This window comes from Centruroides sculpturatus, unplaced genomic scaffold, assembly GCF_000671375.1.
Source record: "Centruroides sculpturatus isolate CEXI.00-Female unplaced genomic scaffold, Cexi_2.0 scaffold17, whole genome shotgun sequence".
NCBI classification, from domain to species: domain Eukaryota; kingdom Metazoa; phylum Arthropoda; class Arachnida; order Scorpiones; family Buthidae; genus Centruroides; species Centruroides sculpturatus.
Window position 1 is genome coordinate 931,193 of NW_019384462.1, and position 27,957 is coordinate 959,149.

At 24.1% G+C, this 27,957-nt stretch overlaps 1 protein-coding gene across 1 annotated transcript; it reads left to right on the forward strand.

Annotated features, from left to right (window-relative positions):
* Positions 1-686: 686 nt before the first annotated feature.
* On the forward strand, positions 687-26,909 carry LOC111620902 (protein diaphanous-like). The gene is made up of 6 exons (XM_023362924.1): positions 687-783; positions 19,669-19,824; positions 22,153-22,254; positions 23,359-23,489; positions 23,561-23,629; positions 25,919-26,909. The coding sequence occupies exons 1-6, from the start codon at positions 748-750 to the stop codon at positions 25,995-25,997; spliced, it is 573 nt and encodes a 190-aa protein (XP_023218692.1). The 5' UTR covers positions 687-747; the 3' UTR covers positions 25,998-26,909.
* Positions 26,910-27,957: the final 1,048 nt, after the last annotated feature.

Sequence of the window (27,957 nt, forward strand, 5' to 3'; positions counted from 1 at the left end):
TTCTTGATGATGGATTTCTGAAAATTGATAGTTCAAATCTACTGCTTGATAATTGCATTACCAAATCTTTACAGGAATTTTTAATCTGGATTGTTTCAAGGATTTCTAAATAGCATTTGATTCGGCCATCCTACCATATTTTAAATCTTTTTATTAACCAAAATTATTTAATTCAAAATTCATCATTATTAAAATCCAAAAAATATTTAATCAGCAATTTTTTGGCAGTCATTCTAGCCATTCTTGGCTTACGGTTAGCCGAGAATAACTAGAATAAGACTGCCGAGTTCTGTCTGCTTTTGTGATTTATCGCATTATAATTTAATTAGTTTATTATTGATATTTATGTATAATATTTAATTAACTAAAATTTACTGCTGATATTTTAAAATAAGTTGATTTAATAAAAATATATATTCGAGAAAGCACAATAAAAAGAACTAGAATTTTGGAGGCTCGGGATCGGAAGCATAATATCCGATCAAAGTCTGGCCAACATATAAATAATGATACGTATGACAAGCATTAATTGCCAATTAACCTGTCGGTGATTAACTACTTAATTATTAATTAATCCATTAGTACTTAATTTAAAGTGTTTGCATGTTTAATTACAGATAAATAATTATTGCGTCTTGTTTAACCTATTAATGTTTTCCTTTATATTTTATTTTATAATTGAATGATGATACTCATTTATAATTACAAATTTTTGTTTCATAACAGTTTGAATTATCAAATAAGAAAATGTCTGGAAAAGAAAAGGATAAGAAGGCTAACATCGTAAGTTTAACACAAATAAATTTGGTATTGCTTCTAATAATATATGGTAGTCCAAAAATCAGTTAACTGAGATAATAATTTAAATATACATGGAAGCAGTTAAGCAAATAGTAATGTGTATCTGTTCCATACCTCAGTTTTAATCATTCTTAAGAAAAATATGTCTTTGTTAACTGGCTTTTGGGCCATCATGTGTATAAAATTTGAGTCAAATAATATTGAAGTTCAGATTAAAATGAAATCAATAATTTTATCTCAGTTTGAAATTCTTATAGCATTATTACTATTATATGTATGCTAATGAAATTATAATTTTGTTATAATATTATAATAAAATTATAATTGTTAAGTGACATCAGGATGCACTGATGCACTATTGCATCCTGATGTCACTTAACAAAACAAACAGTCAAAACAAGTTGATGTGATTGCTTATTTGAAATTAATTTCATTGTGAATTACCAGGTGATGATAATTAAACTAACTCTATTTAACACTGTCTATAAGGATATTTAGCAGTCAAAACTTAACCAAATTTTGTATGCTAATATTCTAAACATATAGAAAAGACTTCCACAAGGAAAAATTTAGTTCCAAAACTCACTGCTATGGGTGTAAAAAAGATTCATATTATACACATAACACACAAGTGTTATGGTCAATTTGTTGATATGAAACAACCTAGACTATCATTTCTATTACTGTAGATCAGCAATGAGTGACTTTTCTTGCGAGTACACTTTGAGAGTTATTACACTGTATGAAATTGTGACAAGGTTTTTTCTTTCTTTCTTTCTTTCTTTCTTTCTTTTTTTTTTTTTTTTTTTCTTTTTCTTTTTTTTTTTTTTTTTTTTTTTTTTTTTTTTTTTTTTTTTTTTTTTTTTTTTTTTNAATGTTATACGACTTCTTGCTCATTATCACTACTTTTTAAGTTTTTAAAGTATCCATAAATATTAATTTTGTTTGGTTTTTTTTTGTTTTATTATTCATTATATATTAATTTCCTTTATTACCAAGTTCTTATTTAATTATAACTTAATAGAATGTATTAAATTTTAATTTAAAATGTTTTTAACAACAACGAACGATCCGAAATTTCTCCGTGTCAGAAAATGGCTCCCATTTTACTTATTTCGATGTGTTTACCGAGATCCACATTATTTAGGTCATGCCTTTCATATGTGGTACATCATTTTTTAATGTCCTAAATTTTAATTTCAAAATTTCAGGAAAAGGAAACTGGTTTTTAGATAAAGTTAATGTAAATGTATGATGAATTATATGATAAGTTTTAACAGAATATAAATCCCTATGTTTTAAAATGATTATATGGTAATTTTGTCTATTAAAATATTTATTTTTTGAATTTTTAATATTTCTTTTTGTCTTTCAGTGACAAAATGTAGTACCTTACATTGTGTACCCTTCTGTAATTTGTTTTATTGAGTTTCAATGCTAAAGATTATTTTATTATTTTTAGTCTGTTGTTTTCATTTCATAGATTTTTCTTGGTAAAAAATAGTTCAAAACTGTGAAAAAATATAAATTTGGTGATTCTAGAAACATTTAAAATTGACTCCTACTAATTTATGGCTTCTAATACATTTAAATCGTAGATTTAAAAAAATTACCTTCTTTCAGAAGTATTTTTATAGTACTTTGTAATTTTAATAAGGAGCTCTGGTCCTCAAAAGTACTACTAAAGTACTTTTGAGGACCAGAGCTCCTTATTAAAACATAAGACTCATGGAAGAATACAGTTCTTCTATCCTAAGATGTTTACAGTGATTTTTACTTTACAAAATCCCAATAAAATAAGTTTATTGTCTGTTTATGTGACTGTTGGAATGTTTATTTGTATCCTTTTTTGATTACTTGAATAAATTTTAACTTATGTTACTATTGTTTACAATATTAATCAAGTAGTAGGAAGAANTTTTTTTTTTTTTTTTTTTTTTTTTTTTTTTTTTTTTTTTTTTTTTTTTTTTTTTTTTTTTTTTTTTTTTTTTTTTTTTTTTTTTTTTTTTTTTTTTTTTTTTTTTTTTTTTTTTTTTTTTTTTTTTTTTTTTTTTTTTTTTTTTTTTTTTTTTTTTTTTTTTTTTTTTTTTTTTTTTTTTTTTTTTTTTTTTTTTTTTTTTTTTTTTTTTTTTTTTTTTTTTTTTTTTTTTTTTTTTTTTTTTTTTTTTTTTTTTTTTTTTTTTTTTTTTTTTTTTTTTTTTTTTTTTTTTTTTTTTTTTTTTTTTTTTTTTTTTTTTTTTTTTTTTTTTTTTTTTTTTTTTTTTTTTTTTTTTTTTTTTTTTTTTTTTTTTTTTTTTTTTTTTTTTTTTTTTTTTTTTTTTTTTTTTTTTTTTTTTTTTTTTTTTTTTTTTTTTTTTTTTTTTTTTTTTTTTTTTTTTTTTTTTTTTTTTTTTTTTTTTTTTTTTTTTTTTTTTTTTTTTTTTTTTTTTTTTTTTTTTTTTTTTTTTTTTTTTTTTTTTTTTTTTTTTTTTTTTTTTTTTTTTTTTTTTTTTTTTTTTTTTTTTTTTTTTTTTTTTTTTTTTTTTTTTTTTTTTTTTTTTTTTTTTTTTTTTTTTTTTTTTTTTTTTTTTTTTTTTTTTTTTTTTTTTTTTTTTTTTTTTTTTTTTTTTTTTTTTTTTTTTTTTTTTTTTTTTTTTTTTTTTTTTTTTTTTTTTTTTTTTTTTTTTTTTTTTTTTTTTTTTTTTTTTTTTTTTTTTTTTTTTTTTTTTTTTTTTTTTTTTTTTTTTTTTTTTTTTTTTTTTTTTTTTTTTTTTTTTTTTTTTTTTTTTTTTTTTTTTTTTTTTTTTTTTTTTTTTTTTTTTTTTTTTTTTTTTTTTTTTTTTTTTTTTTTTTTTTTTTTTTTTTTTTTTTTTTTTTTTTTTTTTTTTTTTTTTTTTTTTTTTTTTTTTTTTTTTTTTTTTTTTTTTTTTTTTTTTTTTTTTTTTTTTTTTTTTTTTTTTTTTTTTTTTTTTTTTTTTTTTTTTTTTTTTTTTTTTTTTTTTTTTTTTTTTTTTTTTTTTTTTTTTTTTTTTTTTTTTTTTTTTTTTTTTTTTTTTTTTTTTTTTTTTTTTTTTTTTTTTTTTTTTTTTTTTTTTTTTTTTTTTTTTTTTTTTTTTTTTTTTTTTTTTTTTTTTTTTTTTTTTTTTTTTTTTTTTTTTTTTTTTTTTTTTTTTTTTTTTTTTTTTTTTTTTTTTTTTTTTTTTTTTTTTTTTTTTTTTTTTTTTTTTTTTTTTTTTTTTTTTTTTTTTTTTTTTTTTTTTTTTTTTTTTTTTTTTTTTTTTTTTTTTTTTTTTTTTTTTTTTTTTTTTTTTTTTTTTTTTTTTTTTTTTTTTTTTTTTTTTTTTTTTTTTTTTTTTTTTTTTTTTTTTTTTTTTTTTTTTTTTTTTTTTTTTTTTTTTTTTTTTTTTTTTTTTTTTTTTTTTTTTTTTTTTTTTTTTTTTTTTTTTTTTTTTTTTTTTTTTTTTTTTTTTTTTTTTTTTTTTTTTTTTTTTTTTTTTTTTTTTTTTTTTTTTTTTTTTTTTTTTTTTTTTTTTTTTTTTTTTTTTTTTTTTTTTTTTTTTTTTTTTTTTTTTTTTTTTTTTTTTTTTTTTTTTTTTTTTTTTTTTTTTTTTTTTTTTTTTTTTTTTTTTTTTTTTTTTTTTTTTTTTTTTTTTTTTTTTTTTTTTTTTTTTTTTTTTTTTTTTTTTTTTTTTTTTTTTTTTTTTTTTTTTTTTTTTTTTTTTTTTTTTTTTTTTTTTTTTTTTTTTTTTTTTTTTTTTTTTTTTTTTTTTTTTTTTTTTTTTTTTTTTTTTTTTTTTTTTTTTTTTTTTTTTTTTTTTTTTTTTTTTTTTTTTTTTTTTTTTTTTTTTTTTTTTTTTTTTTTTTTTTTTTTTTTTTTTTTTTTTTTTTTTTTTTTTTTTTTTTTTTTTTTTTTTTTTTTTTTTTTTTTTTTTTTTTTTTTTTTTTTTTTTTTTTTTTTTTTTTTTTTTTTTTTTTTTTTTTTTTTTTTTTTTTTTTTTTTTTTTTTTTTTTTTTTTTTTTTTTTTTTTTTTTTTTTTTTTTTTTTTTTTTTTTTTTTTTTTTTTTTTTTTTTTTTTTTTTTTTTTTTTTTTTTTTTTTTTTTTTTTTTTTTTTTTTTTTTTTTTTTTTTTTTTTTTTTTTTTTTTTTTTTTTTTTTTTTTTTTTTTTTTTTTTTTTTTTTTTTTTTTTTTTTTTTTTTTTTTTTTTTTTTTTTTTTTTTTTTTTTTTTTTTTTTTTTTTTTTTTTTTTTTTTTTTTTTTTTTTTTTTTTTTTTTTTTTTTTTTTTTTTTTTTTTTTTTTTTTTTTTTTTTTTTTTTTTTTTTTTTTTTTTTTTTTTTTTTTTTTTTTTTTTTTTTTTTTTTTTTTTTTTTTTTTTTTTTTTTTTTTTTTTTTTTTTTTTTTTTTTTTTTTTTTTTTTTTTTTTTTTTTTTTTTTTTTTTTTTTTTTTTTTTTTTTTTTTTTTTTTTTTTTTTTTTTTTTTTTTTTTTTTTTTTTTTTTTTTTTTTTTTTTTTTTTTTTTTTTTTTTTTTTTTTTTTTTTTTTTTTTTTTTTTTTTTTTTTTTTTTTTTTTTTTTTTTTTTTTTTTTTTTTTTTTTTTTTTTTTTTTTTTTTTTTTTTTTTTTTTTTTTTTTTTTTTTTTTTTTTTTTTTTTTTTTTTTTTTTTTTTTTTTTTTTTTTTTTTTTTTTTTTTTTTTTTTTTTTTTTTTTTTTTTTTTTTTTTTTTTTTTTTGCTCATGGCACTATGAGTCTCATGATGAGTATATCAAACATCCTGAAGCCTGATATATATAGATATCGCCTTAAATAATCAGGCTAAAAATCCACTATTTAATGATTAGATACTAAATAATTTATTACTAGAGGTAGATGTTAGGTGCCATCTCTTATCTAAATTAATAATTATAATTTTAATAATTTATTAAATAATTTAGAATCATCTAGAAGAAAAGAACTGATCTGGGGTGGGGCTTGAACCCGAAACTTCTGCTTGTTGTGCAGTATGGTTGCCAATTGCATTACCTGGACCCCAAGCAAGCTTTTGCTTCCAGATGTATATAAATTTAGATATAACCTTATACAGTTAATCTGGAAGCGAAGGCTTGCTCAGGGTTTGGTGGTGCAACTGGTAAGCGCATTGCATAGCAAGCAGAGGTTGCAGGTTCGAGCTCTGCCCCAGATCAGTTCTTTTCTTCCAGATGATTCTAAATTATTTAATAAATTATTAAAATTATAATTATTAATTTAGATAAGAGATGGCACCTAACATCTATCTCTAGTAATAAATTATTTAGTATCTAATCATTAAATAGCCCAATTATTTAAGGCAATTGTTTGGTTATGTACCCATGATGAGTTTTGGAACTAAATTTTTTCTCTCAGAAATCTCTCTCGCATATCTGGAGATGTCAACATACAAAATTTGGTTGAGTTTAAACTGTTACACATTCCTCCTGATAACATTGAATAGGAGTATTTTAACTATGGCCCTGTATATTTTAAGAAACATAAGCTATTTAATAAGTTAAATCATTAAAGTTAAAAATATACAGAAATTACAATTTTTTTATATGGTAATCTATTTCTCAACTGAGCTTGATTAAATGTGGTTTGGGAGATTAAATCTTAATTACCATAATGATATTAAAGTATGCAGACATGTTAGCATTGACTAATCAAATATCAGAATATATGTGATTGGACATTTTAGTTAATAAAGTGACAAGTAAGCTTAAGATGAGCCTCAGAACAATCTTAAAAATTTCAAGTGTTATCTTGTGTTGTTCCAGATATCATCAAATACCAAGTATGTTTATTATTGCCTTAACAAATACGTTATGTTTTTATTTTGCCAGATTGCAGATTAAAATTCTACTTTGGCCAATAATACTGTACTTGTGTTTGTTGAATTTTAATGAGGATTATTATTTAGGGGTGTTTTAATGACACTGAAAAAGTGGCATGGCATATAAAACTAACTAAATATAGGATAAATATAAACACACAGACAAACAAAAGCGGTAATAGTATGTTTGTTTCCTCCATAGCTTAGGCAAAGGGAAGTGTAATAGAAAGTTGCTTTATGATATTTCCCTTTATGATTCTCACTTTTACAGCTGGAATTCTCTATTATGATTTATGATATGCTGTATTTTGTTTGTTTTCATCTTGGTGTAGTGTTATGTAATTCAAAATATTCTGGAATAAAACTTAATTTATGACACTGAACCTAAGTAAAACAGAGTTTGATTCACAAGTCTTGCTTAATTAATGATAGTTTTCAGGAGTCAGTGTTATAAAAGCAGTACTTTACTACAGTTATGAATATTTGTGTGTTGACTATATTTCTGTAGTATTTGTGTGTTGAGTATATTTCTGAGAATTCCATTGAAAATTATGTTAAGTTGCTTAGATACATTAAGTATTCTATCAAAAGATATTGTATTCTTATATGAGGCCAAATACAGCCTTTTATGACACAAAACGTTTTATTATGCAGCTTTAATAGATTCTATACAATACACAAAAGGCCTTTTTTTGCTTATTTTTGAGGCTGTTGACATGTTAAACTGTATTCCACATAAGTATATGATGTGTTTGATAGTTCAGAATGACAGAAATCATTTTTCTTGTGCAATTAAGATAACATTGAGCATGTTGACATTCTTTAATCTGATCCTTTCGGGTTCCGACAAGTGTTGGATTGCAGAATTTTGAAGCATAGAAAGAAATGTTTCATCATTTTGCAGTCTGGCATTTCTACACTCCAAATTGGTGGCACTTATTAGTCATTATTATTTATTATGATTATTACTAATAATCATAGTAAAATCAAGTCAAGAAATGTTTGCCGGAGAAGTGGAATTTATTTTTTTAAACATGAAACTTTGTATGAATTTGAAGAAAAATATTTTCAGGCAGTGTCAAAATCTTCAATTAAAAGATAGATTTACTGTAACTTAATATAGTTTTGTATAGAGATTATAATTCTCAATGTAGCTTTACATGATAGAATCTGTTTATTGTAATTGCTTTAAGACTCACCTAAACTGATAACATTAAACAGGGTAAATAATTAATCCATGATTACAGTATGTGATTCTACTGTGTATAGTAACTTTGAATATTTAAAAAATATTTTTACATAAATTATGAAGAAGGTGATTACAGCTTTAAATAAGTCTTCCATCTACTTTTTTCCATATTAACAACACATTAGTGTTGTTTAGATTTCACTACATACTTAAAAAACTGCATGTTAGCATCAGTAGACTTAAACTGGGTCCAATCACAGAAGATTTGACCTTCGTAATGGTTTAAATAAAAATTCAGAATTGTGTTATATTCAAAAATGAATCAAGTTAAGTTATATTAATTGTTGCTACATCTAAAATAATAAAAAAAAGTAATTTTTTTAAAATTTAAAATCGGAGACATTTTTCTGCTTAAAAAGNGTAGTACCTTACATTGTGTACCCTTCTGTAATTTGTTTTATTGAGTTTCAATGCTAAAGATTATTTTATTATTTTTAGTCTGTTGTTTTCATTTCATAGATTTTTCTTGGTAAAAAATAGTTCAAAACTGTGAAAAAATATAAATTTGGTGATTCTAGAAACATTTAAAATTGACTCCTACTAATTTATGGCTTCTAATACATTTAAATCGTAGATTTAAAAAAATTACCTTCTTTCAGAAGTATTTTTATAGTACTTTGTAATTTTAATAAGGAGCTCTGGTCCTCAAAAGTACTACTAAAGTACTTTTGAGGACCAGAGCTCCTTATTAAAACATAAGACTCATGGAAGAATACAGTTCTTCTATCCTAAGATGTTTACAGTGATTTTTACTTTACAAAATCCCAATAAAATAAGTTTATTGTCTGTTTATGTGACTGTTGGAATGTTTATTTGTATCCTTTTTTGATTACTTGAATAAATTTTAACTTATGTTACTATTGTTTACAATATTAATCAAGTAGTAGGAAGAAATATCTTGCAAGTGAGGAAATAAGTATCAATTTGTTGTTAAATTAAAATAAATAACTTAATATATATATGACACATATAGGAGTCAGAGTCAATGTAAACGAGGCAGTACATAAAAGGTAACTACAGTCTTATTACGGATATACAATAATGCTAAAAGTATCTTTGCATGGAGCATGTTACAACTTCTCACAAAATGAGAGGAGTGTATTTAAAGAGTTATATACTAGACGTTTCTGTAAATAAATTTTTAGTTTAATTACAGAAACTAAGCAACATTGATGCAAAATGCTGGCATCAAAAATGAATCCAGGTTTGCTTTGGAAAACTCATTGATTGTTATATGAATCATAATATTCATTGGTTTTTCGTTATCATACATCATTATTCATTGTTACTGTAACAATGTGCTAATCTGTTGTCTGGAAAGGGCATCTGCATTTCCTGTCCTGTATTTCCAGGGATTTTATCTCTGAAATTGTAGCACCAACAGTAAGCCTAGTATTCAAGAATAAGTCTATTGACTTACTTTTGGAAGGGACTTATTTATAGAAATATTAATGAGGTTGGTGCATATGAAATATCAGAATTTTATGAAAATGAAACATAGTTGTTTTCAATAAAGTAATAACTGTTTTTCTTAATGTTTTTAACTGTTAAATTTTATATGGCATTTTCATACTTATTATATGACTGATAAATTTACTAATAATAACAAATCTTTGATTTTAGTTATTATTATTAGTGTGAAGAAAACATTACTGATAATTCTAATGATATTTAGTTAATTTTTGTATGAATTAGGAGATAATGCTGCTGCAACTACTTGTGTTATAAGCAGGGCTGTGGAATCAGCAGACCAAAACCCAATTCCAAATCAGAATTTTAGAAAGTCTGACTCAAAAAAAATTTAGAATTTAATTCAGAATATCTAAAAATATAGTCTCATTCTTTCACTTAATATAATAATTATTCTTGTATCTGTATAATAATAATAGTATAATTAGTATAATAATTATTCTTGTATGGATTCATTGCTGTTTTTTTTTTTTTTGTAAGTTTTAAAGTATAAAGTTATGCAGTTTCTTTTAACTGCCTGCAAAATTTATAATAGAGGTGTATTGTGGTTCAAAAGTCAGTTAACTAAGATATATATTAAATATACAAACATGATTCAGACTTTACTAGAACTAGCTACATTGTGAATATGCATATGCTGTTCCAAACTGCATTTAACTAGTCTGTCTCAATAGCTGAATTTTAGACCATCTCACATATATAATTGTACATGTCATAATGGTAAACATTGTTGACAAAGAAAGCAGTAGTTTTTTAATAAATTTTCATAATTAATTAGCATAATTAATATTAAATTGACAATTTAATTATTTATGTGTTAGGATTTGTGATGAGGCATATTCATCTGTCATTACACTCGTCCTAAAAATATAGTTATAGAAACTGCAGTACAGTATTTGTTATTAATATAAAATTTTTAAAGGAAAAGTTGGTTTACAGAAATATATGAATATCAATAATTATCTCAATCCAAATTCCATATTGGTCATCCAGGAATGTTATACGACTTCTTGCTCATTATCACTACTTTATCACATTCCAGTTTATAAATTTTTAAAATTGTACTATCTGAATTTTAAATAGCAAAGTTATTCTATCATAGATATACTAAATATAAATAAAATGTTTATTCTACTAAATAGATTAGAGCATAGAAAGTGAAAATAAGTTAAAAACAATATATATGTATCAAAAGTCTGAGTCATCGTGTTGCTATTGTTTATGCATATCAAAAGATGTCATCATTTCTAGTTTGCATTAATGCAGTATATTGTAGAATCATTTTTCGAAAGATTGATGGTTTCGGATCTATTGTTTACTAGTTATATCTTTAAATTTTTTAAAACAATTGATAACACAATTTATAAAATATACAAAATTTTTAAAAAATTCAGTATAGCAGACAATACATAGTTTTGTCTTATGTTGTCCCTTTGTATGCACACAAGGAAAATTAACAGTTTCACAGCAGAATTGATCTTTCATTTGAGGCTACTTGTCTGCCTCAATATGTAAAACATTAAAAATATCCCTCTGACAATTAAAAGATGATAAATAAATTTGATAAAAATTGTCAGGACAAATAATATTTTTTTTGTTTGTCCCGGAAATTTTTATCAAACATAATTTATATTGATTTAATAGGCATTTGAGGTGTATAGAAAAGACAAGATGAAGACACCTTTAATGTATGCTTTGTTTGAAAATTTTTAAATAAATTTTCTTTGTACTTACTGTCCTGGCCATTTTATCAGACTTTTATGTGTTTCAAAGTTTTGAAGGCTGTTTAAGGATTTATATTTCAAACAGAAATTGGATCTTGTGTAGTAGTACAATATGTTACCAAGAGTTTTATGTCAAATCATTTTGCTGTTGGTGTTTTCTTCTCATATAGACACTTCATTTGCAAATGAAAGACAGTGATGAGCAACTGTTTCTGCACTTGGGCTGAACTTTGCAGGCTTCTGGTGGGCCCAGTGCATTTTTTTCTTATGAAGTTGCAGGTTTTAAGCCTGCCGAGTACCGGCATACACCACAACTGTCAGTACACTAAATATAAAGAAAATAATATGTATAAAGTAGTAATATATAGTTTATTCTCATCTTTTTAATGATCAAGTTTAGTCTGAACGTTCTTTATCACAAATATCAATTTAATTAGATTGTATAATAGCGGAAGGGAGAAAACCAGAAAATAAAATTGTTGTCAAAGCTCTGGGAAGTGCATATTAGGACCTCGCAGATGCGTGTTGTCCACAGACCACAAGTCACTTGTGAATGGTCTGTATAATTTACAATTATAATTTTAAGTATCACTTACAAATTTTTCTTCATTTATCTTATTTTTAAACTAAATCTGCCCTTTAATCATCAAATGCAGAACTGCTCTTAATAGAATTTATTAAAACACTAGCTAGATGTGTTCTGTTGTATAACCAAGAGTTGCAATTGGTTAGGCTCATTCTTTATGACATTTGTTATAGTGAATGAGCCAAGTGGTGCCTGTATTAAAAAGTTTGACTACTGTTAGACTGAACAATCTCTATTGATGATAAATTGATTAAATTCTTGAAACCGATCACTGTGCTCTGACTCTCAACTACCACCCCATTAAAGAAGACTGCTTTATTTGGAGGTATTTAAACATTTTTTACAATATATTATATGAACCAAGTTTCTTTGGAGCTGTCCAAAAAGCCTGAAAGCACTTGGTTTGTATAGTGTAATATAAAAAGAAAATTTAATATTGTGAGATCCGAAAGGCCCTGGGTCTAATTTATGAATTTTTATTAATAATGGTAAAATATCGACACAAAATATTACTTCATTTTTGTGAAAAACTAGTGTTTTAGACGTGGGAAAAAACCAGATAACAGATGCTACTTCCTTTCACAGAAGAGAACATCCTCTGACTTTCCCTTATCTGGTTAAAAATCTCACTCAGATGGGAAATGGTTACCCCTTATTCATCCCCTTTTCGTCCGTTCTCATGAAAGAGTTACTGGCCGATGATTGGTCGAAATTCAGGAGATATAAGGGAATTTAGTCCGAATTCGGGGAGTTCNCATTTCTCTGTATAGAACTTTTAAATCATTGAAGTTTCAGTAAGAAATTTACTTTCTACACAAATAAGAATATTGTAATTTTACACAAATAACACTGTAGGATAAGTATAAAAATAAAAAAAAAGAGTACAGAAAATAATATAGAATTATCTAACTGAGCAAAGAAAAATTGGTGATTGATCATAAGATATTTATTCAGTAATTATTAATTTGATAAAATATAAGTTAGTATTCATTAGGTAATTGTACAGAAGAATGATTGTTACTAGACAATCAGAAAGCCAATATGTAGAATATAGATTAACATTTTCTAGGCAATTTGCACTTCCTTTTTCAATTCTCCAAGCATTTGAAAGCTTGAAAATGCATGCATCAACTTCAAAAATGTTCATTTAAACTCTATAGGACTAGCTGCTTCCAAGTAAATACATTTTTTAATTTTATGAGTTAGAATGTAGAGTATATACAAGAGAACAGTATATTATCTCATTGTTAATTAATCAAAACTTTTCACAAGACAATTTTAAATTAAAAAAACAAGTTAATAAGGCAAGTAAAGATGCAGAGTTAAACAAAATGTAAATACATATGCATATGTTAAGATGAATAAGCGGAATCAAAATAAAAATGTATTGTGCTGACAATAAAAAAATCATAAAAAAACAGAAAAAAGGAATTTAAAAAAATGGAATTTCTATCAAATACATAAAATAAAATAAAATAATAATTTTTTTGACAGAAATTGCATGTTAAACCTGAAGAAAATTAATTTAAAAAGTTGTGATAATATTCATTTACTTAGTAATAAGTTAATGTAAGTATATTAACTTGTTTACAAACTTTCTATATTAAAGATATTGATAAATTATTATTGAAGCATAATGCAATAGAAGTAATGAGAAACATCAGACAATTAATAAATAAAGTTAAAATTAGAACATTTTAATTAAACATTGTAATTAACAATCTCACAGAACTGCAAGTTCTTGTTTTAATTATGTAACAAAGACTTAACAGTGTAGATATTAATCATCATAAAAACAATCAAATTTTAAGTAATTTATCTACTTAATTATCTAAAACTTGATTAAATATTTTTATAATGATTAATAGCTTTACGATCAAGTTTTCATTTACAACTCATTAGCAATTTAATGTGTATATCTCACAATGATAACAGCAGATATCAAAGATGTAGATGTTAATAAACTGAGAGTTAATAAATTTCTCAATGTGTTATGTAAATGTAATTAGCACACCAGATGACCGGATGGCTGAGATGACGAAGGTGTCGGTTTCCCTCTCAGGAAGATGCAGAATTGAATCCGAACTGTTGAAAAAAATGTTTTGGGGTGGTCTATCTTGTGCCACGTCCCAGGTCAGCTAGTCTCTCCCCCACAAAAAAAATCACACATTTTTAATAAAAACAGTAAATACTTTTACCCTTTAAATGTAAGATAAATTAAAGTATGATTTGATAGCATAACTAACACCCAGATTATTTCAACGTTGGAATTAAGCTAATATTCATTAATTTAATTAAATAATTTAACCTAAAGATAAGTAGTTAAGCCACCATCTTGTTCTAAAATTAATAATTACAAATTAATTTTGAATTCAATTAAATAATTTTTAAATATAAATATTATAAAGTCTCTGTAAATCCGCACGAAAAATATATAAATTTTCGGTTTAGCGGTAGACCATCACACAGCAGATAGCTAATTACTTCTCTTTATTTAATCACTGTATATGCAGTTACTGTATATACAGTGTATATATTATTTATAACAGTATATACAGTCACTGTATATACTGTTATAAATAATTTTTGAAATCTCGAATGAAAAGATTGACGTGGATTGAGATTTGAATAGCACGAATTAATGGCTTAACCACCAACCTTTGTGCCAAATTCTTTAATTTACTTAATTAAAAATTAGTTTAATTCTATCCCAAAAATAATTCAGTTTTTGATTTTTAACCTTTTTTAAAACATTTATATGAAACTAATAATAAAACAAAGAAATAAGAAAATTCTTAACTTAGAAGTTTTAAAAATAATATAAAGGAAATGAAAACTTACCAACATTTTCTCAAACAAAGCATTTATTTCTTCATCTGCTAAATTTATAATATTTTCAACATCTGGCATCTGATCCGAAAAATCTTCAGACTGCGGTCTCGGCATGGGCGATTGCTTCTTCTTTTCTTTATTCGACTTTCCCAACCCTCCAAACAACTATGTTTATAACAAAAATAAAATAAATTATTTTGTAAATATTACAATGAAATTTCTTTATTTTTGATACATAAAATATCAATTAAAATCATAAATTGGTAACATCTGAATACAATTCTGTTCATTCTTTTTAAGCAGAAAAATGTCTCCGATTTTAAATTTTAAAAAAATTACTTTTTTTTATTATTTTAGATGTAGCAACAATTAATATAACTTAACTTGATTCATTTTTGAATATAACACAATTCTGAATTTTTATTTAAACCATTACGAAGGTCAAATCTTCTGTGATTGGACCCAGTTTAAGTCTACTGATGCTAACATGCAGTTTTTTAAGTATGTAGTGAAATCTAAACAACACTAATGTGTTGTTAATATGGAAAAAAGTAGATGGAAGACTTATTTAAAGCTGTAATCACCTTCTTCATAATTTATGTAAAAATATTTTTTAAATATTCAAAGTTACTATACACAGTAGAATCACATACTGTAATCATGGATTAATTATTTACCCTGTTTAATGTTATCAGTTTAGGTGAGTCTTAAAGCAATTACAATAAACAGATTCTATCATGTAAAGCTACATTGAGAATTATAATCTCTATACAAAACTATATTAAGTTACAGTAAATCTATCTTTTAATTGAAGATTTTGACACTGCCTGAAAATATTTTTCTTCAAATTCATACAAAGTTTCATGTTTAAAAAAATAAATTCCACTTCTCCGGCAAACATTTCTTGACTTGATTTTACTATGATTATTAGTAATAATCATAATAAATAATAATGACTAATAAGTGCCACCAATTTGGAGTGTAGAAATGCCAGACTGCAAAATGATGAAACATTTCTTTCTATGCTTCAAAATTCTGCAATCCAACACTTGTCGGAACCCGAAAGGATCAGATTAAAGAATGTCAACATGCTCAATGTTATCTTAATTGCACAAGAAAAATGATTTCTGTCATTCTGAACTATCAAACACATCATATACTTATGTGGAATACAGTTTAACATGTCAACAGCCTCAAAAATAAGCAAAAAAAGGCCTTTTGTGTATTGTATAGAATCTATTAAAGCTGCATAATAAAACGTTTTGTGTCATAAAAGGCTGTATTTGGCCTCATATAAGAATACAATATCTTTTGATAGAATACTTAATGTATCTAAGCAACTTAACATAATTTTCAATGGAATTCTCAGAAATATACTCAACACACAAATACTACAGAAATATAGTCAACACACAAATATTCATAACTGTAGTAAAGTACTGCTTTTATAACACTGACTCCTGAAAACTATCATTAATTAAGCAAGACTTGTGAATCAAACTCTGTTTTACTTAGGTTCAGTGTCATAAATTAAGTTTTATTCCAGAATATTTTGAATTACATAACACTACACCAAGATGAAAACAAACAAAATACAGCATATCATAAATCATAATAGAGAATTCCAGCTGTAAAAGTGAGAATCATAAAGGGAAATATCATAAAGCAACTTTCTATTACACTTCCCTTTGCCTAAGCTATGGAGGAAACAAACATACTATTACCGCTTTTGTTTGTCTGTGTGTTTATATTTATCCTATATTTAGTTAGTTTTATATGCCATGCCACTTTTTCAGTGTCATTAAAACACCCCTAAATAATAATCCTCATTAAAATTCAACAAACACAAGTACAGTATTATTGGCCAAAGTAGAATTTTAATCTGCAATCTGGCAAAATAAAAACATAACGTATTTGTTAAGGCAATAATAAACATACTTGGTATTTGATGATATCTGGAACAACACAAGATAACACTTGAAATTTTTAAGATTGTTCTGAGGCTCATCTTAAGCTTACTTGTCACTTTATTAACTAAAATGTCCAATCACATATATTCTGATATTTGATTAGTCAATGCTAACATGTCTGCATACTTTAATATCATTATGGTAATTAAGATTTAATCTCCCAAACCACATTTAATCAAGCTCAGTTGAGAAATAGATTACCATATAAAAAAATTGTAATTTCTGTATATTTTTAACTTTAATGATTTAACTTATTAAATAGCTTATGTTTCTTAAAATATACAGGGCCATAGTTAAAATACTCCTATTCAATGTTATCAGGAGGAATGTGTAACAGTTTAAACTCAACCAAATTTTGTATGTTGACATCTCCAGATATGCGAGAGAGATTTCTGAGAGAAAAAATTTAGTTCCAAAACTCATCATGGGTACATAACCAAACAATTGCCTTAAATAATTGGGCTATTTAATGATTAGATACTAAATAATTTATTACTAGAGATAGATGTTAGGTGCCATCTCTTATCTAAATTAATAATTATAATTTTAATAATTTATTAAATAATTTAGAATCATCTAGAAGAAAAGAACTGATCTGGGGTGGGGCTTGAACCCGAAACTTCTGCTTGTTGTGCAGTATGGTTGCCAATTGCATTACCTGGACCCCAAGCAAGCTTTTGCTTCCAGATGTATATAAATTTAGATATAACCTTATACAGTTAATCTGGAAGCGAAGGCTTGCTCAGGGTTTGGTGGTGCAACTGGTAAGCGCATTGCATAGCAAGCAGAGGTTGCAGGTTCGAGCTCTGCCCCAGATCAGTTCTTTTCTTCCAGATGATTCTAAATTATTTAATAAATTATTAAAATTATAATTATTAATTTAGATAAGAGATGGCACCTAACATCTATCTCTAGTAATAAATTATTTAGTATCTAATCATTAAATAGCCCAATTATTTAAGGCAATTGTTTGGTTATGTACCCATGATGAGTTTTGGAACTAAATTTTTTCTCTCAGAAATCTCTCTCGCATATCTGGAGATGTCAACATACAAAATTTGGTTGAGTTTAAACTGTTACACATTCCTCCTGATAACATTGAATAGGAGTATTTTAACTATGGCCCTGTATATTTTAAGAAACATAAGCTATTTAATAAGTTAAATCATTAAAGTTAAAAATATACAGAAATTACAATTTTTTTATATGGTAATCTATTTCTCAACTGAGCTTGATTAAATGTGGTTTGGGAGATTAAATCTTAATTACCATAATGATATTAAAGTATGCAGACATGTTAGCATTGACTAATCAAATATCAGAATATATGTGATTGGACATTTTAGTTAATAAAGTGACAAGTAAGCTTAAGATGAGCCTCAGAACAATCTTAAAAATTTCAAGTGTTATCTTGTGTTGTTCCAGATATCATCAAATACCAAGTATGTTTATTATTGCCTTAACAAATACGTTATGTTTTTATTTTGCCAGATTGCAGATTAAAATTCTACTTTGGCCAATAATACTGTACTTGTGTTTGTTGAATTTTAATGAGGATTATTATTTAGGGGTGTTTTAATGACACTGAAAAAGTGGCATGGCATATAAAACTAACTAAATATAGGATAAATATAAACACACAGACAAACAAAAGCGGTAATAGTATGTTTGTTTCCTCCATAGCTTAGGCAAAGGGAAGTGTAATAGAAAGTTGCTTTATGATATTTCCCTTTATGATTCTCACTTTTACAGCTGGAATTCTCTATTATGATTTATGATATGCTGTATTTTGTTTGTTTTCATCTTGGTGTAGTGTTATGTAATTCAAAATATTCTGGAATAAAACTTAATTTATGACACTGAACCTAAGTAAAACAGAGTTTGATTCACAAGTCTTGCTTAATTAATGATAGTTTTCAGGAGTCAGTGTTATAAAAGCAGTACTTTACTACAGTTATGAATATTTGTGTGTTGACTATATTTCTGTAGTATTTGTGTGTTGAGTATATTTCTGAGAATTCCATTGAAAATTATGTTAAGTTGCTTAGATACATTAAGTATTCTATCAAAAGATATTGTATTCTTATATGAGGCCAAATACAGCCTTTTATGACACAAAACGTTTTATTATGCAGCTTTAATAGATTCTATACAATACACAAAAGGCCTTTTTTTGCTTATTTTTGAGGCTGTTGACATGTTAAACTGTATTCCACATAAGTATATGATGTGTTTGATAGTTCAGAATGACAGAAATCATTTTTCTTGTGCAATTAAGATAACATTGAGCATGTTGACATTCTTTAATCTGATCCTTTCGGGTTCCGACAAGTGTTGGATTGCAGAATTTTGAAGCATAGAAAGAAATGTTTCATCATTTTGCAGTCTGGCATTTCTACACTCCAAATTGGTGGCACTTATTAGTCATTATTATTTATTATGATTATTACTAATAATCATAGTAAAATCAAGTCAAGAAATGTTTGCCGGAGAAGTGGAATTTATTTTTTTAAACATGAAACTTTGTATGAATTTGAAGAAAAATATTTTCAGGCAGTGTCAAAATCTTCAATTAAAAGATAGATTTACTGTAACTTAATATAGTTTTGTATAGAGATTATAATTCTCAATGTAGCTTTACATGATAGAATCTGTTTATTGTAATTGCTTTAAGACTCACCTAAACTGATAACATTAAACAGGGTAAATAATTAATCCATGATTACAGTATGTGATTCTACTGTGTATAGTAACTTTGAATATTTAAAAAATATTTTTACATAAATTATGAAGAAGGTGATTACAGCTTTAAATAAGTCTTCCATCTACTTTTTTCCATATTAACAACACATTAGTGTTGTTTAGATTTCACTACATACTTAAAAAACTGCATGTTAGCATCAGTAGACTTAAACTGGGTCCAATCACAGAAGATTTGACCTTCGTAATGGTTTAAATAAAAATTCAGAATTGTGTTATATTCAAAAATGAATCAAGTTAAGTTATATTAATTGTTGCTACATCTAAAATAATAAAAAAAAGTAATTTTTTTAAAATTTAAAATCGGAGACATTTTTCTGCTTAAAAAGAATGAACAGAATTGTATTCAGATGTTACCAATTTATGATTTTAATTGATATTTTATGTATCAAAAATAAAGAAATTTCATTGTAATATTTACAAAATAATTTATTTTATTTTTGTTATAAACATAGTTGTTTGGAGGGTTGGGAAAGTCGAATAAAGAAAAGAAGAAGCAATCGCCCATGCCGAGACCGCAGTCTGAAGATTTTTCGGATCAGATGCCAGATGTTGAAAATATTATAAATTTAGCAGATGAAGAAATAAATGCTTTGTTTGAGAAAATGTTGGTAAGTTTTCATTTCCTTTATATTATTTTTAAAACTTCTAAGTTAAGAATTTTCTTATTTCTTTGTTTTATTATTAGTTTCATATAAATGTTTTAAAAAAGGTTAAAAATCAAAAACTGAATTATTTTTGGGATAGAATTAAACTAATTTTTAATTAAGTAAATTAAAGAATTTGGCACAAAGGTTGGTGGTTAAGCCATTAATTCGTGCTATTCAAATCTCAATCCACGTCAATCTTTTCATTCGAGATTTCAAAAATTATTTATAACAGTATATACAGTGACTGTATATACTGTTATAAATAATATATACACTGTATATACAGTAACTGCATATACAGTGATTAAATAAAGAGAAGTAATTAGCTATCTGCTGTGTGATGGTCTACCGCTAAACCGAAAATTTATATATTTTTCGTGCGGATTTACAGAGACTTTATAATATTTATATTTAAAAATTATTTAATTGAATTCAAAATTAATTTGTAATTATTAATTTTAGAACAAGATGGTGGCTTAACTACTTATCTTTAGGTTAAATTATTTAATTAAATTAATGAATATTAGCTTAATTCCAACGTTGAAATAATCTGGGTGTTAGTTATGCTATCAAATCATACTTTAATTTATCTTACATTTAAAGGGTAAAAGTATTTACTGTTTTTATTAAAAATGTGTGATTTTTTTTGTGGGGGAGAGACTAGCTGACCTGGGACGTGGCACAAGATAGACCACCCCAAAACATTTTTTTCAACAGTTCGGATTCAATTCTGCATCTTCCTGAGAGGGAAACCGACACCTTCGTCATCTCAGCCATCCGGTCATCTGGTGTGCTAATTACATTTACATAACACATTGAGAAATTTATTAACTCTCAGTTTATTAACATCTACATCTTTGATATCTGCTGTTATCATTGTGAGATATACACATTAAATTGCTAATGAGTTGTAAATGAAAACTTGATCGTAAAGCTATTAATCATTATAAAAATATTTAATCAAGTTTTAGATAATTAAGTAGATAAATTACTTAAAATTTGATTGTTTTTATGATGATTAATATCTACACTGTTAAGTCTTTGTTACATAATTAAAACAAGAACTTGCAGTTCTGTGAGATTGTTAATTACAATGTTTAATTAAAATGTTCTAATTTTAACTTTATTTATTAATTGTCTGATGTTTCTCATTACTTCTATTGCATTATGCTTCAATAATAATTTATCAATATCTTTAATATAGAAAGTTTGTAAACAAGTTAATATACTTACATTAACTTATTACTAAGTAAATGAATATTATCACAACTTTTTAAATTAATTTTCTTCAGGTTTAACATGCAATTTCTGTCAAAAAAATTATTATTTTATTTTATTTTATGTATTTGATAGAAATTCCATTTTTTTAAATTCCTTTTTTCTGTTTTTTTATGATTTTTTTATTGTCAGCACAATACATTTTTATTTTGATTCCGCTTATTCATCTTAACATATGCATATGTATTTACATTTTGTTTAACTCTGCATCTTTACTTGCCTTATTAACTTGTTTTTTTAATTTAAAATTGTCTTGTGAAAAGTTTTGATTAATTAACAATGAGATAATATACTGTTCTCTTGTATATACTCTACATTCTAACTCATAAAATTAAAAAATGTATTTACTTGGAAGCAGCTAGTCCTATAGAGTTTAAATGAACATTTTTGAAGTTGATGCATGCATTTTCAAGCTTTCAAATGCTTGGAGAATTGAAAAAGGAAGTGCAAATTGCCTAGAAAATGTTAATCTATATTCTACATATTGGCTTTCTGATTGTCTAGTAACAATCATTCTTCTGTACAATTACCTAATGAATACTAACTTATATTTTATCAAATTAATAATTACTGAATAAATATCTTATGATCAATCACCAATTTTTCTTTGCTCAGTTAGATAATTCTATATTATTTTCTGTACTCTTTTTTTTTATTTTTATACTTATCCTACAGTGTTATTTTTGTAAAATTACAATATTCTTATTTGTGTAGAAAGTAAATTTCTTACTGAAACTTCAATGATTTAAAAGTTCTATACAGAGAAATGCTTTGCATATTGTATTCTGTCTGTCCAATTCATGCATAAGATTTTGACATAGATAATTCAGCGGTGCATCAATAATTCAAGAGCCAATATTGTAATTGTACTTTTGTACACCAAAGCAATTTAACATCAGGTTAAAAACATTATATTTCATTTTCACTTATTTAAGCAGTTTCTAAATATTATATTTGACAGGGTTATGTTTTAATGTTAATTTTTTAATAAAGAATTAATTTACATTGTAGGATGATTTGAATTTATCAGAAGAGAAGAAAGAACCTTTAAGAAAGAAGTCTATAAAAATTAAGAAGGATATGTTGTTGATGCAAACACGAGAGAAAGTTTCTGTGAGTATTTTTTCCCTTTTCACATTTTCTTTCTTTAAATATTGTAAGTTAGATTACCACACAACAAAATGTTAAAATACCTCTATTGGGAATTCAATTTTGAATACTTTACCATGGATGATATAGATGAAGATGCTGATGCCCATCCCTTCTGCTAGCTGATTTACATCATAATTATACCCATTATGAGTGTAGTAGAAATCATGATGGATATAACTCATAATTTCACTCATTGTGAGTATAGTTATTACTATACTCATTATTAGTTTAATTACGGTCATCTTGAATGTGTGGTGTGCTAATCAATTGACTTATTAAATATTTGATTTATTGCTTGTGTTACTTTTTTTAAATATTAATTTATAAATGTGTATCATTCTTTCTTTAATTTTAATTTTAATATATAAAATTTATGAAAAAAATCAGATTATATTTGCACATATAATGTAATAGAAGGTGATTATAATAAATATGAACATAATATTGTAAGCATTATATTAAATATTTGCTCATAATTGTTGTTTTCAAATTAAAACTTTATTACAAACTGATATTTATTTTCATGAATTCTCTCAATTCTAATTTGTTACTTTCTAAATAATAAATTGGGACTGAAGGAACAAGTATAATTAGAATTGAAGAAGAAGCTTAATTAGCTGGGATAAGACAAATACAGATTACAGAAAGAAAAAAATCCTTATAAACTCTAAAGTATTTTTATATATTCCAATATATTTTGTAATATATTTATCAATTGTCTTACAATTGTACAGTCTTTACAGTATTGAATCCTGCATTTGCTACTGTATTATATCAACTCTCTTAAGCTTATGTATTGCACTTATATTGCATAAGTTATCTAAATAATTGTAACATCTATCAATCATATAATAGTTATAAATAATTAAAGATATATTTATATTAATGCAGAATAATCAATAAATTTATGAACTGATGATGATTTAGTATTTATATTGTTAATATAATTAATGTATCTGAAAATATTAGTTTATCTTAAGTCTGCTCTGATAAATCAAGATCCTGTTTAAATTAATTGCATAAAAAATTGAGGAAAAAATAAAAAATTGAATTAATGTATTTCAGAAATATGGAAAAAGCAGATGGGACAGTCCTGCCGATTACATCAATTATTTAAGTAACTGGGATGTGAGTCTAGTAAAGTTATTTCAGTGTATGGAATCTCTGCGGATAGCTTTAACCAATAATCCTGTGAGGTAAGTATGAATTATTACTGTTATCTTCTCATTTATTTTACAACAAAATTGACATTTTTGTAACATTTCAGTTGGGTTCAAGAATTTGGTAGTAATGGTCTTGAAAGGGTGTTGTTATTACTTAATTCCTGTTATGGAAAGTAAGTTATTTTCTCTGTTTCTCATTTTATTTTAAATAATGTAAATTAAATTTGTTAAAATCAACTTCTTTTTACTTTATTTAGTCTCAGGAAACTCACTAAAATTGCGCTGAATTTATTTCTTAAGTTACTTGTTTGTTGATTATTTGAAATGATCTCTCAATCAATCTGTCACTTAGTTTACATTATTTTTATTGCATTAATTTACATTCAGTTAATTCAGAATATAAACACAGAAGATCTACTCAGTTTGGGGTTATAAATTTGATTCAGATCACTAAATTTTCAAGAAAAATAATACTTTGATTTTTTTAAACACATTAAATCTTTAAAAACTTATTACTATACTAAAGAATATTATGTAATAATTAGAATTTGGTTATAATTATCATCATCATCATCATCAAATAAATAGGAATTTTTAAACAGTATTTTCATGCTATTGGCCTTAACATATGGCTAATAATGGGCAGTTCTTATCATTTATTGTTACTGATCTTAACCAGTACTTTAAACATTAACTATTCTTATCATTATTTTTCTCATAGTACAATAGTTTAAAAGTGCTGGCATTTTTTATTTCAGTTATGCATTGGAAGAATTACTAGTAATTAATAATATTTTTTATTAACAAATCTTCAAATTATACATTTTATTAAAAAATTGTTTTAACACATTTTAATGGCAAAGTCAATAAAATCAGAATTTCCATAATTGTCTTTTGTACGCACTCCTTTCTTATTTAATGCTGTATTTAGTAATTAACTTAATGATTGATCTTACAAAAATATAATATGCATAATTATAGTAAATAATATGGAAAATGAATGACATTTTTTTCAAAATGTTCAGAAATATGTACTAAATTAGCGTGAAAATGTTTTCACAGTTTGCTCTCTTTCGCACTTCAGAACTGGATAATGTAGTCTAAGAAGGTTAAGTCAGAGTTGACCTTTATTTTGAGGCTGCTCAATATGCAAAAAATGCTAAAAATTCCTCTGGTGATGGTACAATTATAAAAATTATATTAATTAAATTTAATTAATGAAATGAGAGCTTCAAAAAATTAAGATTGACTCTGCCGAGACTACTTTATCCAATTCTGAAATGCGAAAGGAAGAGTTTGCAACTTTTTTATTTTAATTTGGTGGTTTTTTGAACCCGAAGTTTTAATTAATTACTAAATTTTTTAAATTTTATTAAACAAATGCATACAGAACATCTCAAATACCACACGTTGAAAATTATTAGATACAATTTGCAATTCATATTTCATTTTTCTTGCTCTACCTAATTGAATTTTATTTAATTTTTTAGTTTAGATATCATATTAATCTGAAGTGATGTGTCTTTGACTTCATATAATGAAGTAATCTTTAATAGTGAAAATATATATTATGATTTATTTAAAAAGCTTCAAGTCAGTTTAATATTCTTTTTTCTATGTTTGTAAATTTTTCCATTATCAAGCCATTTTTAAGAATCTGTTCACAGAACAATTACAAATTGTATACAGTTTATGGTGCTTTTGAGTGTATTGTTACCCTATTGCATCCTAATCAAAACACCTGTAACATACTCTATTACTAAAAGGATGTTGACATGAAATTTTAATGGCTTGGTGTTATGTTTGGCATGGAGCTGTAGTGTTCGTTTATTTTAATTGTCTGTATTCACACAGAAAATAAGAGAAATTGAAGATCACGGACTTATCAAAGGCTAGAGAGTATGTGGGAAAACAAGTTTGAGTTAAAAGTGCCGAAAGTTTCAACTTAATGATATAGTATGGAAAAACCTATATACTGTGCCTGAAACCTTTACATGGCTTTGTGTTGATGCAGTTCAAATTAGTGTGGTTTTACTGTAGTTTAATATATATTACTCCACTTGTAGTGTATCTTGGCTTAAAAAGTCCACATAATAAACTTAGATATTGATAGAAAGATGAAGCAAGAAGGAATTCTATCTTGGTTAATCTTCTAAACAAAGTATCAAGGTTATATCCTCATAAATGTCTTTAATATTATTTTCTGATGTAGATGTGCTAGTAACCTAAGTTATCAAATAATAATAATTCTTTTGTTATTTGTTTAATAGTAAGACAGTAGACAATAAAATATGTGATGCCAAACTATTATTATACATTATTAACTACAATAATAGCAGAATTATAGCTAGTTAATTGTTAAGAGATGTTTTTATAGGTATATAAATTTAGAAATATTGCATAATGTATGTTTAAGCTGTATTTGTGCTTAGAAAAATTAATTTAATATTTTTATTTTTCAGAGATAATAAATTTGACAAAATTCAGCACGAATGTATTAAGTGCCTAAAAGCAATTATGAATAATACTGTAAGTATTTAAATATTTACAACCATAAATTCAGATTTTTAATTATAAAATATTAATGCTTAACAGTTACTTCAAGAAATCTTTTTGCTATTATCGCAATTTAATGATTTTTCTTTTAAAGCATATATCAAATTAAGTTTTCAGTATGGATCTTATCATTTTATTTGCCGCTTTATAATTTTCTTAATGAATTTTAATCATCAAAACAATTTATTTGATAAAAATTTCATTTGGCTTCTAATTTTCATCAGTTTAAGTAATTTGCTTTTATTTTATTTTCTGATTATTGAGTTGTATTGGAATAAATGTGCAAACAAATGTGCAATAACAAACTGAAATTTAATGCCAAAAAGAAAGGCAAGAGATCTCTCTCTCTCTACAAAAATTCAAAATTCTTCAATGGTACAATCACGTGGTCATTCTGTACATGACCCTTTTGACATCGTAAAACAGCACCAACCATACACAATGACATGCTGTGGGAAGAGACCAAGGCACATTTGCCTCGACTCTGATTAATATAAAAATGTGAATTTAAACTTAGAAAAATTTATTTTAAAAAATTCTCATAAGAGAACAATACATAAAAAATGTCCTCAAACTTCATTCCTTTCACGCATATAAGAAATTAACAGTCTCACAGCTGAGTTGACCTTTCTTTAGCGACTTCTCCTCTGCCTTAAAATGTAAAATGTTAAAATCTTCCCTCTGCCGATGGTGCAATTAATTAAAAAATATATATTTGATTAAAAAAAATTCTGATATGCATGGAAGGGACGAAGTTTGAGGACACTTTTTATGTATTGTCTCTTTTGAGAATTTTATCTAAATTTAAATTTATTTGTCCTGGCAACTAAAATCTAAACCAAAAAATAAAAATATCAAATTCTTCATAGCTTCTAAGACCTTTAGATTACTTTTAATTTATTCAGTTCAATTTTTCAGGTTAATATTAGAAATTAACCTGAAAAATTAAAACACTGAATGAATTATGAATTTCAAAAGCTATAAAATATTTAAAAATTCAGATAATTCTTTAAATATTTTAAAAATAGAAGTTTCAAAATTAATAATGCTCATTTTTATTTATAGATTGCTTTATTGTTTTTTAATGTTCTTTTGCATTATAAAAAGTTGTGTAAATTTATAAAGTTTCAAACATTTTTCTGTTTTCTATATTTGTAAAAGTGTAAATATTTTAGTTAACATATTTCTTAAGTTTTAGAAGTAACTATCCATTCTAATCCAAGAGAAGATATGTTTAATCATTATAGAATATTTTATCATAAAGTACGTGTTTCTATGTAAAAGAAATAAATGATAAAATACATTTTAATTAAGTGTTAATTAAAAATACTATACAGATTTAAATTTGACATATACCAAAAGAACTGCCATATTATTCATCAGCTGTAACGAGGCTAATTTGAAGATAAAGGAATTGGCTACGGGCGGGCAGTTAGGGTGTCATCTACAGCCAAACTGATCTTTCCTTTCAGAATATTCTGAATTTAAATTAACATTAAATTTTTATGTAATTGTTAATTTTATAATTAGTTGGCACACCTGTAGCCAAATTGCTTTATATTTAATCATTAAATTAGCTGCATTATAGCTCAGTGAGTAATCTGGTGGTTTATTTGGCATTAGTAATTAAATTTGGTTGATGTATATGTTATTAGATTGGCATAATTTTCTGAATTTTTAATCCATTTTTGCATTCCAAATTTCTTCAGTCCATTCCCGAATGGCATGTTGAACGTCGTCATCACCAAAAGGGTTTAATATTTTGACACCTTTAATTTTGGGAACAACCCGAAGTCTGATAGTAAATTTAAATTGCTATGTTACCAACCTATGTATGAACCTAAAGATTTAATGAATGTTTTCAGGGCTCCTGAGCCCTGCTTCAGGTTTCCTGCTTTATAACAATGTCATGCAGTGAATTTAACCTAGAGATACATTTGATTAA

What these genes read in the sequence shown, in the direction of transcription:
- LOC111620902 (XM_023362924.1), top strand. Translation starts at nt 748, where the DNA reads ATGTCTGGAAAAGAAAAGGATAAGAAGGCTAACATC. An exon ending in AGGATAAGAAGGCTAACATC is followed by an intron (nt 784 to 19,668) that starts GTAAGTTTAACA and finishes TTATAAACATAG; the next exon opens with TTGTTTGGAGGGTTGGGAAA. An exon ending in CTTAATTCCTGTTATGGAAA is followed by an intron (nt 23,630 to 25,918) that starts GTAAGTTATTTT and finishes TTTATTTTTCAG; the next exon opens with AGATAATAAATTTGACAAAA.